We start from the raw sequence: 14,384 nt of genomic DNA, 5'->3' as shown, positions 1-14,384 counted from the left end.
GGTCGATCGGGATGCGAGTAGGCTGCCACGAAATTGAGTGCTCGGTGGATGAACTGAGGTGTGTGCAGAGTCCTTAACAGAGAACGTCGGGTACATGTGCTAACCCTGAGATCAATCGGTGCCACACAGGAAGTCGAGGGGCGCCACATCAAACCAGTGATAAGCCTGGTCGCAACGGAAAAAGTGTCAGGACATAACTGGGTGGCCAAACTGGCTTCTTCTTGATCGTTGCTTGGTTAGCGCACCAACAGACCACGTGCGAGTCACGGTCGGAAGGCGGGAGTGTCGTGTGAGCTGGCGCACGGGACCCGCTGCCCGCCGAGACGCGCGGAGTCGGCAGTCAGTGAGACAGCGGTCAGAAGCGCCAGCCAGCTGCTCTCCAGTCGCCTCTGTGCCTCCAGCCGCACAGCACGTACGCCGGCCGACATGGAGCAGCCGCAGCCGCAGCAGGTGGAGCGCGCGTTGGCCATGCCGACGCTGGCAACTCTCACGGGGAGGCCCCGGCTCGACATCGACTTCACGGACATCACGTACGCCGTCGGTGCCAGAGGTCAGTCTCCGTCACGCTTCATTAACGTTTCTGAACTCGCCTTCGTCTAGGAATCTGCTGGAAAAATAAATCCTGCAATCCATCCTAGGATGTCGTCCAAATGCGTGTGACAAGTAGCAGACAGGACTAAAGGGGGTTATTGAACGTATACGAGAGAGGATTAACAGGGGATATTGAACGTATACGAGAAAGGCGTTCAAAACGCAGATTTGGCGTTAGCAAGAAATGTGTTTCTGCAAAAAGAGAAATTTAATATCTGATGTAAATTTAGGGTTAAAAAAAAAAAAAAAAAAAGAAAAAGAAAAAGTAAGAACTCCGCAAACAGCTGTATTTTGAACCAATTTTGTTGCCGTACTAGCGGTTTTTAGGCTTGTAGCCACCTTGTCATGCACATATAAACACTAAAACATGGCGAAGAAATTGAAGACCCAGCCGGCCGGAGTGGTCAAACGGTTCTAGGCGCTTCAGTCTGGAACCGCGTGACCGCTACATCCTGCCTCGGGCATGGATGTGAGTGATGTCCTTACGTTAGTTAGGTTTAGGTAGTTCTAAGTTCTAGGGGACTGATGACCTCAGAAGTTCAGTCCCATAGTGCTCAGAGCCATTTAAACCATTTGATTGAAGACCCAACCTTCTTAGTTAAAATCATAATGTTCATAGATTGTATATTCACGAATAAAAACTTGAGTCAGAGACAAATATCTGTATATGAAGGTTGAGCCTTCTACATTTTCTGTGTCGTTTACCACGTATTAACGTTTGTACGCACCTGATGATGTGGCTAAAAACCACGAAACTGTTAGTTTCCTAACAATATTGGTTCAGAATATTCAAAATACAGCTGCTGCTGTGTAGTAAATATAGGTGCTAGGAAGTCTTTTTCTGAAGCTATTTGTGTACCCTTGTATGGACGTTGAACGATGACGATGAACAGTTAAGGCTACAACAGAATTAAAGCTCCTGAAATGCGAGGCGACAGAAGAATACTGAAGATTAGATCTGTAGGTCGAGTAGCTGAAAAGATATACCGAACAGAATTTGGTAGACGTAAATTTTTGGTACAAGAATGGATAGATTTATTGCATAGGACTCAATTCGTGTATGAGGATTGCGACGATACTGATAATTATAAAAAGTTAACCAAAGCTGATATTTCGCTGTTAAGTCAAAAGATGTTAGATGGGTGGACTAAGTAGAACTAACAGCTTGTGGATTTTATTAGCGACCTAATAGCACTGGTTTCGACGCGCAAGTCGCCGAAGTGGCGTCAAATCGAAAGACTTGCAGCAGGCGAACGGTCTACCCGACGGGAGGCCCTCGTCACACATTATTATTATTATTATTATTAGCACTGGTTAAATTTTTTGTATGGATAGACTGATACAAGAATCCTGTCGCATCAAAGAGTAGCAAATTTCGTGATGGAAGGTAATGCGGAGCTATGGAGCCAGACTAAGGCATGACTTCAGTGGATGTAGGTTACGGAGATTATAAGGAAAAGTAGACTTCCTTTCTTGTGTGAAACGTGTTCCGCAGCTGTAACGTATTGGAAGAAATTCATGTTATCAACATAAGATGCATTTAGTGAATAATATTTTGACGACGAGTTTCGGTAAGATGCAGCATTTTCAAGTCAACGTAAAAGTACATTGAAGTAAAACAAATTGATAAGCTAGGTTAACACGTAGAAAGCCGTGTCGAAGTTAACATTTTGCTTGGTCAAAAACATTCACATCAATAACTGAAAGAAGACACTGTTTGGAGGTCAGCACGTGTATGCAGTGCTCCGTCCCCTGTACTGCTGTCATTTGTCCTCCACACTGCATAAAAATACGGGTGTGTCACAGTTGTACCGTGTTCTTCAATACGTCTAACATCTGCAAAAAAACTTCCCGGTGAAAGTAGTATAATAATAATGCATCATTCACTAAAAGCAAATCACAATCATATCACGAATTTCTGCAGAGATGAACCATCTACTGCGAATGCTTGGATCCAACCAATCTTCGGACTGAAGCGCACAACAGCAGCAAGAATCACAACAAAAAGGACGGTAGGAACGGTCACGTGAGGGTTTCTTTGGATCACGGAAGAGCGTCACGGGCATGTTGCAAACATGAACTGGCAGATTCTTGTAGATGTCAACCGTCGCGCGAAAGCCTACTTACAAAGTTTCAGCAACCAGCAAAAAGTGAGGAACCTAGGATTACACTACAGCAACCTAAGTATCGTTCCGTAGGACATGCAGAGACTAGGTCTGTCTAATGAAAGTGCACAATGGAGCTTAAACGTTTCTCCCCCGCTCTATTCACGAATGAAACGAGAACAGCCCGTCATACGTGGTACAAAACTAAGTAACCTATACCGTGCACTTTACAGTACTTCGCAAGATATGCACGTTTACGTAGCCATAGATAGCTGTACGTATAAGAATTAATTTTGATGTGACAAGTAAATGTTTCAAATATTGTTCTCTTTCAGGAGCCCTAAACCCTTCCGTATCGAAAATGTCTTGCATGGCATATTCTGAAACACACAGCGGTCACTGGTGTTTTAAAAAAGTAGGTGTGTCGTATATTATGCGCCGGAATAGCTAATATGTACGTGACAAGTTTTGTGATGTGACTCTTTTGTACGTCTAGGAAGAAACGATGGACATAAGACGCATTGAATACGGGTAATTTTGTTGCTGGAGGTCGTTTGGATAGCGGGACGTCTTTGAAGTCTCTACATCTATACTGCACAATCCACCTTATGGTGTACGGAGGAGAATACTTTGTGTTCCAGTGTCACTTCCCTTTTTCCAGTTCCAGTAGCGTTTGGTTCACGGGAATAATGGTTGCTGGTAAGCTTCCGCGTGGTCTCGAATCTAATTTTATCATCCTAGTCTTTTCGCAATGTATACGTAGGAGGAAGCAATACGTTTGTTGATTCTTCTAGAAATTTACATTCTCGCGCCTTTAGCAGGTGGCCATAACGTGATGCAGAACGCCTCCTGCAGCGTGTGCCACTGGAATTGGCTGAGCATCTTCGTGAAGTTTTCGCGCTTACTAAATGAACCGGAAACGGAATGTGCTGCTCTTCTTTGGATCTTCTTTATTTCTTCTATGAGTCCTATGTGGTGTGCATCCCGTAGTGACGAGAATTATTAAACTGCCGGCCGGTGTGGCCGTGCGGTCTCAGCGCTTCAGTCTGGAACCGCCTGACCGCTCCGGTCGCAGGTTCGAATCCTGCCTCGGGCATGGATGTGTGTGATGTCCTTAGGTTAGTTAGGTTTAAGTAGTTCTAAGTTCTAGGGGACTAGTGACCACAGATGTTAAGTCCCATAGTGCTCAGAGCCATTTGAACCATTTGAATTATTAAACTACTGATCGAACGAGTGTTTTGTAACCTAGTTCCTTTCATCAATCTAGCCATCGTTGTAGTCAATATGTTAGCTCTTTTCTTCACAATTCGAATTATTATTCTTCATTAGTTACCCTAACAAATCTTCGACATTCCTCTGTAACACCATGTTACAGAAGCTTCTATTCTCGTCTTGTCTGTATTTTTTGTCACCACCGATTCACCTCCTCGAAAGGCCGCACGCCAAGTACTAACACGTAAGGCACTTAAATTCAAATTTGATGTTAACATATTTTTTCTTTTTCAGAAAATATTTTCTACTTCCCGTCAATGTTTCATATCCTCCTATTTACAGCGTCTAATTTCTTAATCAAATTTCTCTGTCATCTTCTGACTTCACTGTATTAGATTTGTTTTACTATTATCGATCTACAACTTTCAGCCAGTTTTCAAGATACTACACGGTTAGTTCAACTGATGTTCCAAGTCTTTTGCTGTCACTGAAAGAACTGCACTGTCGTTAGCATACCTTAAGGCTTTATTTCTTCTCACTTCAATCTCCACAATTCTCCATGGTTTCCTTAAGTGCTTGCCCCATGCACGGACAATAGCATGGCAGATAGGTACTAACCTGTCTCACTCCCTTCTCAAATGCCGTCTGTTATAACTTTTGAATCTTACAACTGCACTCTAGTTACAGAAAATTCCCAGATGTATCTCGGAACTTAATGACATGAACTTCCTGGCAGATTACAAACTGCGTGCTGGTCCGAGAGTCGACATCGGGACCTTTTCCTTTCGCGGGCAGGTGCTCCAACTGAACTTGAAGGTGACAGTGAAGGTGCTAAATTGTGCTACTGCTAAAGACTCACTCTTTGAATGCTGTAATTAATGACTGCAATTATCTGTCACCTTATTTATGTCATTTCATTGGAGCCATTTTTGTTACTGTTTTTGTGGAATAAAAAAAAATAAGAAAATAAAAACTACCCAAGCAAGACTCATGACCGGTCCTTAAAGCCTTACTTTCGCCAGTACATCATCTCCTATCTTCTAGACTTCTCAGGAAATCGTCTGTAAAGTCTGAAAGGTATAGACGAGGTACTGGTGGAAGTAAGGCCGTGAGAACGAGTCGTGAATAGCACTTGTTTAGTTCACCTTGGCAGGGACCTTGCCGGCGAATGGTGAAGGTTGCGAGTTCGAGTCTTGGTCCAGCACACATTCTTAATCTGCCTGGAAGTTTCGTATCAGCGCATTCTCCTCTGCAAGGTGAAAATTTATTTTTGGAAACTTAATGACAGTTCAGAATTGAGGCGTACAGGAATGCAGACCCAGGCTTACATCTTGTGCGGACTAGTAAGAACCAAGCGAGCATTCCACACGAACATACCTCACAGCAGGACTCTGTCTGCCAGTAGTGGCTTCCTACATTCTACGCCATGCAGCGATTCTTCTGCAAACCTTGTTTCAGCAACACACCTGGCAGAGGGCATGGCGGAGAGTGCCTGACACTGCTCAGCGATCGCTATCATAACAAATCTTGTACTGCACATTCTGGTGTGGGACTGTAATAGAACTCTGAGATTTTCGTGGAGGTATAATGAGGAGAGATGGCACTACACGCTTGCGCCGTGCATTGCTTTGAAGCCGCTGCCATGTCAGTAGGCCCTAAACATTACCAGACTTTTTACAGTTGCTTCCTGTTCTTAATTTACGTCGTTTACATTCAACAATTGTTTTACATAGTAAATGCGAGAGTCACCCAAAATAGTAATGCACCACATTCTTTTTTTCTTAGCCAACACAAATTGTACGAATGCGAAACTTAGAGGTATGCATTATTTGAAGTTAGTAGAGTGCATGGGCAAATATTCCGTTTCCTCCTACATACAGCGTAGCTACAGCAATGTTTCAAAATTGCATCAGTAAGTGATATACGTTACAGCCAACGTCGTCATAGAATTCTCACTGCAGAGAAAGGAACTGTTGGGAAGATTCAAAAATCTTTGTATGCAGTTTATGGAGCATCTGTAGTCGACAGAAGTACGGTTATCTGCAGGTCGAAGAGGGTGAGGCATTTACGAGAAGGCGGTTTGAGAGCTCAAAGATTTGTAGCGTTCGCGGGGACGCCATCTGCGGCTGTCATGAGTAGATGCAGCTTGCTGATGTGTTCATTCATGATGCCAGGAGGAACACTTAACTCTGAAGCATACGTTAACACATTAACCAAACTCACGAAGCGCTCCCAGCGACTACGTCACAATAACAAACCAAGTGATTGATTCAGCATAGTAACGCTCGATGTCACACAAGTTTGGTGACTTCGGAATACATCACTATACAGGGCTGAACAGTGTTATCTCATCCACCTTACAGCCCTGACCTAGCTCCCTCAGACTTCCAGTTTTTGGGCCATTGAAGGATGACATTCGTAGAAGACATTTGGATGATAACGAAAAGGTGATTTGGACTGCTTAGAAAGCTGCAATAAGGCGAACTACTGAAAGGGCATACACTTCCTTGTGTCACTGGAGAAGAGCCATAGAAAGAGAAGGAGGTTACATGGGAAATAGGGTGTGTAGAAGAAACATCGTTGTTTCTTTTGTGCACGTTTCATTATATTCAATAAACGATTGTTGAAGAAAAAAAAATGTGGTGCATTACTATCTGGGCGACTATAATACAGTACTTTCACGAATAACGCAGTGTCAGGAAGGAAATTTTAGAAGATTTTCTGGTCTTATAGGGATATTTGATCCAGTACTAGGACATTTTTGCTACATGTTTCGAATAGCCAAGAAGCTTCCAAGGCTGCTTTCGCAATCCAATGTTTTACTTAACACGGAACGACGAAACTGATGGTCCGTCTATGTCCTCTTCCCGGAAATGCTAAGAACGTATGTCTGGACTGTTTGTAATATTTAGTTCTCACAGCGTTCAGCCAGGGCGTCCTCGGAGTTGTGTTGATAGGAAGTCTGAGATCAAATTGCAGTAATACGACTGCAGTAAAAGTAACAAGCGCAACTGAAATGCATGTATATAGAAAATATCGCTTGAACGAGTCCACTTATGAATGAAATGTGATTCCTTTGCACTTTAGACTATAATCGGAGCACCTGGTGTGTCTGTAAATGATTGAAGCTGGCTTTTTTTTTTTTTTTTTTTTTTTTTTTTTTTTTTTTTTTTTTTTACAGAGCACTTCCATCAGAATCCAGAAGCTAATGTTTAGGGCTATTAACATAGCAGACGTAGACTTCCAGTTGTTGACGTCATGACAGCTCCCCTTATTGTACGGCCAACACACTTCTCACAATACCTGCTGCAAATGTGACGTCATTTTGACATCACACGTAATACCGCAGGGATTGCTGTCGACATTGTGACAAAGAAGAAAATGAATGTTCCGGTTCCTCGTTTCACTGGCAACAATTTAAAATGTCCTCTTAGGTTCCTGCCTAAACACACACTCGGAAATCGTCAAATATTTAATTATTCTTCCTTTAATCATTCAAAAATGTAAATGACATCGAATGTTTCAGAAGATCATTGTGTTACATTTACCAGAAAGTCCCAGAATTTGTTTAAAATGTTAGGATGAAAAATAATATTAACTTGTACCAGGATGCGAAACTACATCCTTTCACTCCGTAAACCACGACCTTATCTATTACGTCTTGCGATTTTAGTCTCCTGTTTTGGTTTTTATACAGGGTGAGTCACTATTGCGACCAAGAATAACTCCGAAAGTATAATAGGAGCTGAGAAGTTTGTGGGACAAATGTTGTTGGGACGACGGGGTTGCTAAGTGGTGTCGCGTCAGAGATATGAAGGCTAACTTCGTTTTTTTAAATGGGATGCTATAGTTTGGTACTTATTTTTTGATAGCGGCTATCGAGACGAATCCAATTTGAAGGTCAACGAAGGTCACAAAGGTGGCATGAACGTCCATTTACAGAAGGATTCCGAACTTATAACCATAGGTATCGATGCAGTGCTGCATCTTCTTATCATGGATTGAGTGGTATTCCTCATAACATCGGTCCTTATCGAAGCACATGTTCTGACAATTCTGTCTCGCATATCTTCAGGAGTAGTTGTAACGTCGTTATAAGAAATGCCTTCTACGAATTCCCACAAGGAAAAAATCCAGAGCTGTAAAGTCTGGCGAACGAGCCGGCCACGACATCATCTCCTCCGCGTCCAATCCAACGATTTGGGGATTGTCTCTGCAGCTCATTCTAGCCATTAGCGAAAAATGTGCCGGACACCCATCGTGTTGATACCACATTCTGGTCTTTGTTCTAAAAGGTATTTCTTCCAATAACAGACCTAGTGTTCCTTGCAGGAATGTGTTGTCCTTCCTACCATTAAGATTTGCTTCAATGAATTAGGGCCTCCAGAATCCCACACCATACATTCACCGACCACGGTTTCTGATGTGCAACTTGCCGTAGCCAACATGGATTTTCAGTTGCCCAATAATGCATGTTTTGCAAATTAGCATTTCCATGGTTCGTGAATCTAGCCTCGTCAGTAAATAAAATCAAATTAATAGATGTGTCATACCTCTGAATCTGAAGTTGAGCCCATCGGCAGAATTCAATGCGACGCATACAATCCGTACCAGTTAATTCTTGGTGGAGGCTGATATGGTAAGGATGATATTTATGGCATTCCAGAACACGAACAATACTACTCTGGCTCATGCCAGATTCCCTTGCGATTTGACGCGAAATGCCGGCCGCGGTGGCCGAGCGGTTCTAGGCGCTTCAGTCCGGGCGCGACTGCTACGGTCGCAGGTTCGAATCCTGCCTCGGACATGGATGTGTGTGATGTCCTTAGGTTAGTTAGGTTTAAGTAGTTCTAAGTCTTGGGGGCTGATGACCTCAGATGTTAAGTCCCATAGTGCCCAGAGCATTTTTTTTTTTTTTTTTTTTTTTTTCTTTTTCACGCGGACTAACACAAGGATCTCGAACAACAGTGGCAAGAGTACCAATTTCGTTTCCTCTTTAATAGCTTTCCTTTGTCGGATATGTTTCCGATGCATTAAAGATCCAGCTGTTCTCAATTTATCATACACATATTTAAATGTACGACGTGTGGGGTGAGTACGTTGAGGATATCTTTCAGCGTATAAATCTCTAGCTCTCACTGAATTTCGTTGGCATTCTCCGTAAATGAGAAGCATATCGACTTGTTCTTCGAAGGAATACATCATTCACATTCGCTTGATTCGACAATACTAATCTTGCCGTTCCTTTTATGTTGTATTGCGAAAGCGTCAAATGGCTCTGAGCACTATGGGACTTAACATCTGTGGTCATCAGTCCCCTAGAACTTAGAACTAGTTAAACCTAACTAACCTAAGGACATCACACACATCCATGCCCGAGGCAGGATTCGAACCTGCGACCGTAGCGGTCACCCGGTTCTAGGCTGAAGCGCCTAGAAGCGCACGGCCACACAGGTCGGCTTGCGAAAGCGTCGAATGATGTTTACATGTCAATGGCACTTTAGATGGATACGCCGTATTCGGCGAATATTTACTATTTTCACGATATACGAGAGAGAATTGTCAGAGCATGTTCTTCGATAATTGCCGAAGTGATAAGGAATGCCACTCAGTCCATGATACGAAGATTGCAGCACTGCATTGATACCTTCTGTAAAGCACTGCATTGATACCTTCTGCAAATGGACGTTCATGCCACTTTTGTGACCTTCGTTGACCTTCAAAGACTTTACTGTTAATATCATCGGATTCGTTTCGATAGCCGCTATCAGAAAATCAGTATCAAACTATAGAATCCCATTTTTAAAAATTTGACCTTCATATCTCTGATGCGACCGCACCTAGCAACAAAAAACCAACGCCATATTATGGCCTCCGTTGTCCCATGCAGCGTTTGTCTCACAAACGTTTCAGCTACTATCATACTATCGGAGCTATTCTAGGGGGCACTAATTAGTGATTCACCCCGTAGAATGTCTTCAAGGGTTGTATTGTTGATACGTTATTGATATTTAGTTATAATGGTGATGTGTTTGTCGTAAATTTGCACCATTACTTTGAAACGGCATATTGTAAATTTATAATACACACACATCTAAATGCGCCAAAATGAATATGGCACCTGCCGCATTGATTGTCGATATTGCGTGTGACGTCAAGATAACGTTACGTTTGCAGAAAGTCCTGAGATGGGTGTTACCTTCTTACCTGTTACCATTATTACACCTCCATGGAGATTACACCTCTACGCCTCAAATAATTTCACTAGGATTGCCTTCATTTTGGCTCGGTGAACTAATTTTTTACTTCGTATTCAAACAAGAGCTGACAAAACCTGGAAAAATTAACTAATTTGTTTATTTGCAGTTAAGGTTCGCACTTAAGTTTCATAGTTGAGGCCCCAAAGTTACTGTACCGCAGTACGCTGCTAGAGAAGCGGAACAAAATGACAAATGGTTCAAATGTCCCCTAGACTTAGAACTATTTAAACCTAACTAACCTAAGGACATCACACACATCTATGGCCGGGGCAGGATTCGAACCTGCGACCGTAGCAGCAGCGCGGCTCCGGACTGAAGCGCCTAGAACCACTCTACCACAGCGGCCGGCGAACAAAATGACACACTACGCTGATAGTGTAGTATCATCCAGCAATTTTAACTGAAGGAAACAACGCTACATCAAACCATGACGAGTTGGTTCAAATATGTGGCAGTAATGCACTGTCACGTCTTACTCTTTACACTTTCAATTCTTCTTCCAATTTTAATTTTTTCATTGGTAGTTTGTCCTCTAAACTAACTTCTCACGTAATATCCGGTAATAATTTGGTAGGGCCTCCGTTATAGAACTGTAAATGCAACAGGTGGTATTCCTGACATGGAATGCAAGCGCATCCAGAGCAGCTTATTCGACACAGTTTGCTGCCATACATATTAATGCAGTCGTCTGAAGACAGACAACAATGTCATAACCTTGTTTTGAGCGGGACGGTAGGGTACTGTGTGCGGCGTGTTGGAAGAAGTGTGAGCCAAGGTCGGTGCACACGGGCGGGCCAGCGTTTGCCAACAGAAGCGCTGTCGCAGCCGACGGCCTTCTAACGACGGCATCGTTTTGGTAGTGTAACCCGGCACTAATAACAGTAGAGCTCTAGTTTAATGTAGTAACTGCTCTGAGGACAAGAAACAGAGTTAACTGGTAATAACGAAAAAGAAATATTGTTTTAAATCCGGCGATATTTAAGCGCTGCCGGCAAAGATAAAATATTGCCGAACGACATTGTCATGCCACACGTGCCGTGAGGAAAATACGAAATTAAATAGCTCCATAAATACAGTAATGGAGAACCCCAAATGGAACACACATAATAAAGGAGCAAGAATTTGTTACAGGTCGCTAAGCACAAAACAAAACTGAAAACGTTGCGAAGCATTGTCATCATCTTTCACGTATTATGACATTTTTGGGGAACGAAAATCTCTCTAAAAATCAACATGGATTCTGCAAACAGAAATCTTGCAAAACTCAGCTCGCTCTTTTCCTCCATAAGACACATAACGCTGTAAACAAAGGCACTAAGGTGATGCTGTGTGACTTTTCAGGAAGGAAATTTACACCGCCCCGCACTTCCGTTATTGAAACAAACATCATCTATGAGGGTGTCGGATCAGATTTGCGACTGAATACAAGACTTCCTTACAGACAGAACTGAAAGCGTCGCTGTTAACGGAACGAAGTAAACATATGTCGAAGTAATTTTCGGAGTACCCCCAGGAAGTGTGATAGCACCATTACTGCTTACAAAATATATAAAGGGTCTAGTAGAAAGCGTCTGAAGCTCTTAAAGACTGTTCGCCAAGTATGAGGTTGCCGATTAGGAGAATGACTTACAGAGGATTAATGACTGGTGGAAGCCCCACCAGTTGACCCTAAACCAAAAATAAATGTAACACATTGCTCATACATAGCAAAAGAAAGTGGTTCAAATGACTCTGAGCACTATGGGATTTAACATCTGAGGTCATCAGTCCCCTAGAACTTAGAACTACTTAAACTTAACTAACTTAAAGATATTACACAAATCCATGCCCGAGGCAGGATTCCAACCTGCGACCGTAGTGGTCGCGCGGTTCCAGAATGAAGCACCTAGAACCGTTCGGCCACTCCAGCCGGCATAGCATAAGAAATCCACTAGTATACTACTACTCATCTGATAACAAAATGCTGGAAACAGCATCTACGGTATGACGTCTAGGAGCAACTATGCAGAGCGACCTTAAGTCGAATGGCCACATAAAACAAATACTAGGAAATCAGATGTCAGACAGATTCATATGAAGAATTTTAAGGAAAATTGTCCACCAAGAAAATGGCTTACAATGCACTTATTCGACCGGGTGTCGAGTATTGTTCATCAATCTGGGACCCTTGACAGGAAGGACTTCTACACTCGGTGAGAAAATCCAACGAAGAGCGGCTCGTTTCGTCACGGATCGTTTAGTCGGCACGAGAACGTTACTGAGATGATTAACAAACTCTAGTGGCAGATGTCACAAGACAGGCGTTGTGCCGGGAAGAATTTGACGTTCCACATACATGTCGCAAAAGGATCACATTGAGAAAATTCAAGAAATTAGAGCTAACACAGAGATTCACCTAGAATCATTGTTCCCTTGTTCCCACGAGCCATTCGCGAGAGGAATAGGAAAAGTGGGAGGCCGGCCGGAATGGCCGTGCGGTTCTAGGCGCTACAGTCTGGAGCCGAGCGACCGCTACGGTCGCAGGTTCGAATCCTGCCTCGGCCACGGATGTGTGTGATGTCCTTAGGTTAGTTAGGTTTAATTAGTTCTAAGTTCTAGGTGACTGATGACCTCAGAAGTCGCATAGTGCTCAGAGCCATTTTTGGGAGGGGGCAGGGGGTCTCAGTGGTAGCAGAGGTACCCTCAACCACTCAGCATTAGGTGGCTTGCGGAGTATGATGTAGACATAGATGTCCTACGAGTACACCAATACAAAATAAATTCACACACACACACACACACACACACACACACACACACACACACACACCCTACATTATGTCATCTCCACACTGAGTACGTGTTCGTCGACCAGCCAACGCCTGAAGTATACGGTGACCTACTCGTACCAGTTATTAACTGTAGCTTCAGTACATAATATAGCTAATCAAGTTAACAGAGAAGAGAGAAAAGCTAATGTCGTGTAAGGCACCAGGAGCACAAGACTGCCTCATCATTGGCAGCTTCATGAAGAAACCATTAAAAGGAAAACTTCCGGGCAGATGAAAATTGTGTGCCAGAGGACTCGAACCTGAAACCTCATGTGCTTTACAGATCCTTTTTTACAGTTGAGCTATCCAAGGAGGTCTCACGACCTGTCTTCACAGCATTACTTCCACCAGCACCGTTCAGTTTCTCCCTTCTGCTCCATACCGTGCGAGATTAGCACTCCCGGAAGAAAGTTATTTAAGTGATCTTTAATACGACTGTAAGGTTAGAGAGATATATTGGCAAAAGTAAAAATTTGAGAATAGGATAGTTAATTTGGTACTTTCCCACAAATGGAAAAAGTCTCATTTTCGAATCCTTGTCCAGCACACAGATTTAACCTGCCAGGAAGTTTCAGTCGGCACACATTTTGCTCCGCAGTGATAATTCATTCTGGAAACTAAAACTGTGAGTCTGAAATTATGTAACTCAACAAATTACGAGTAAAAAGGTAAATTCGTCTGTGTTAAGCCATTTCCGTTTCCATTTCCATTTCGATTGATACTACTTACACATGGACTAACAAAATCAAGACTTTTGCTCTGTAGAGATTTCTACATACACGGGGTGTTTCACAATTCGTATTACAGGCCTATAGGCTTTGTAGAGGGTATTTACTAAATGAAGTTTTGATAAGGAGCCCATGTACGAAAATGTACCATTTGGATCTTCCGTAACATTGAACATCGGATCACTTTCAAATCTCCCAAATCTCATTACACACACAAAATGAGAAGAGGGCACCGTCGTCTGTGTATAAAATTAAGACAAAATTATGTGAGAAACTACTCTTGCAGTTTTGTATTCAAATTACGTGCTATTCTAGCATCACTAATTGCTAATGTAGCACAATTTTAGAGTTCAAAGATAGAAATCATTTACTAAAAGGTGCCGATGAATAAAAATATAAATACAAATATACTCGTCCTTTTGTTTATACTCGTCGTTTTTCCTCTTTTTTTACTGACAAAGTCAAGTCATTTTTTCACTATATCTTTTCACATTTTAACTCTAAGTAACAGTAAAAATATCCCATTCAACTTTCTACCACCAAAAAGAGCTTTTTACTTGTACCGTCATGAAACAAGACATGCTGTAGGCTCGCTAAAACAGACTAATGCACATACTGACTGCCAACTATTGACTGATCATTTGGCGCGTATGCAGTTCTCTCTATTTAAACGCGAAC

At 42.6% G+C, this 14,384-nt stretch overlaps 1 protein-coding gene across 1 annotated transcript in view; it reads left to right on the top strand.

Annotated features, from left to right (window-relative positions):
• The first annotated feature begins 349 nt into the window (after positions 1 to 349).
• Positions 350 to 14,384, top strand: part of LOC124619276 (ATP-binding cassette sub-family G member 1-like) — a 373,642-nt gene continuing 359,607 nt past the window's right edge. The window contains exon 1 of the mRNA XM_047145545.1: positions 350 to 550. Within this exon, the coding sequence (XP_047001501.1) occupies positions 427 to 550 (124 nt within the window). The 5' untranslated portion in view covers positions 350 to 426. The remainder of the gene's footprint in view (positions 551 to 14,384) is intronic.

This window comes from Schistocerca americana, chromosome 6, assembly GCF_021461395.2.
Source record: "Schistocerca americana isolate TAMUIC-IGC-003095 chromosome 6, iqSchAmer2.1, whole genome shotgun sequence".
NCBI classification, from domain to species: domain Eukaryota; kingdom Metazoa; phylum Arthropoda; class Insecta; order Orthoptera; family Acrididae; genus Schistocerca; species Schistocerca americana.
The sequence above is the reverse complement of the archived record's forward strand: the minus strand, read 5'-3'. Positions and strand labels throughout refer to the sequence as shown.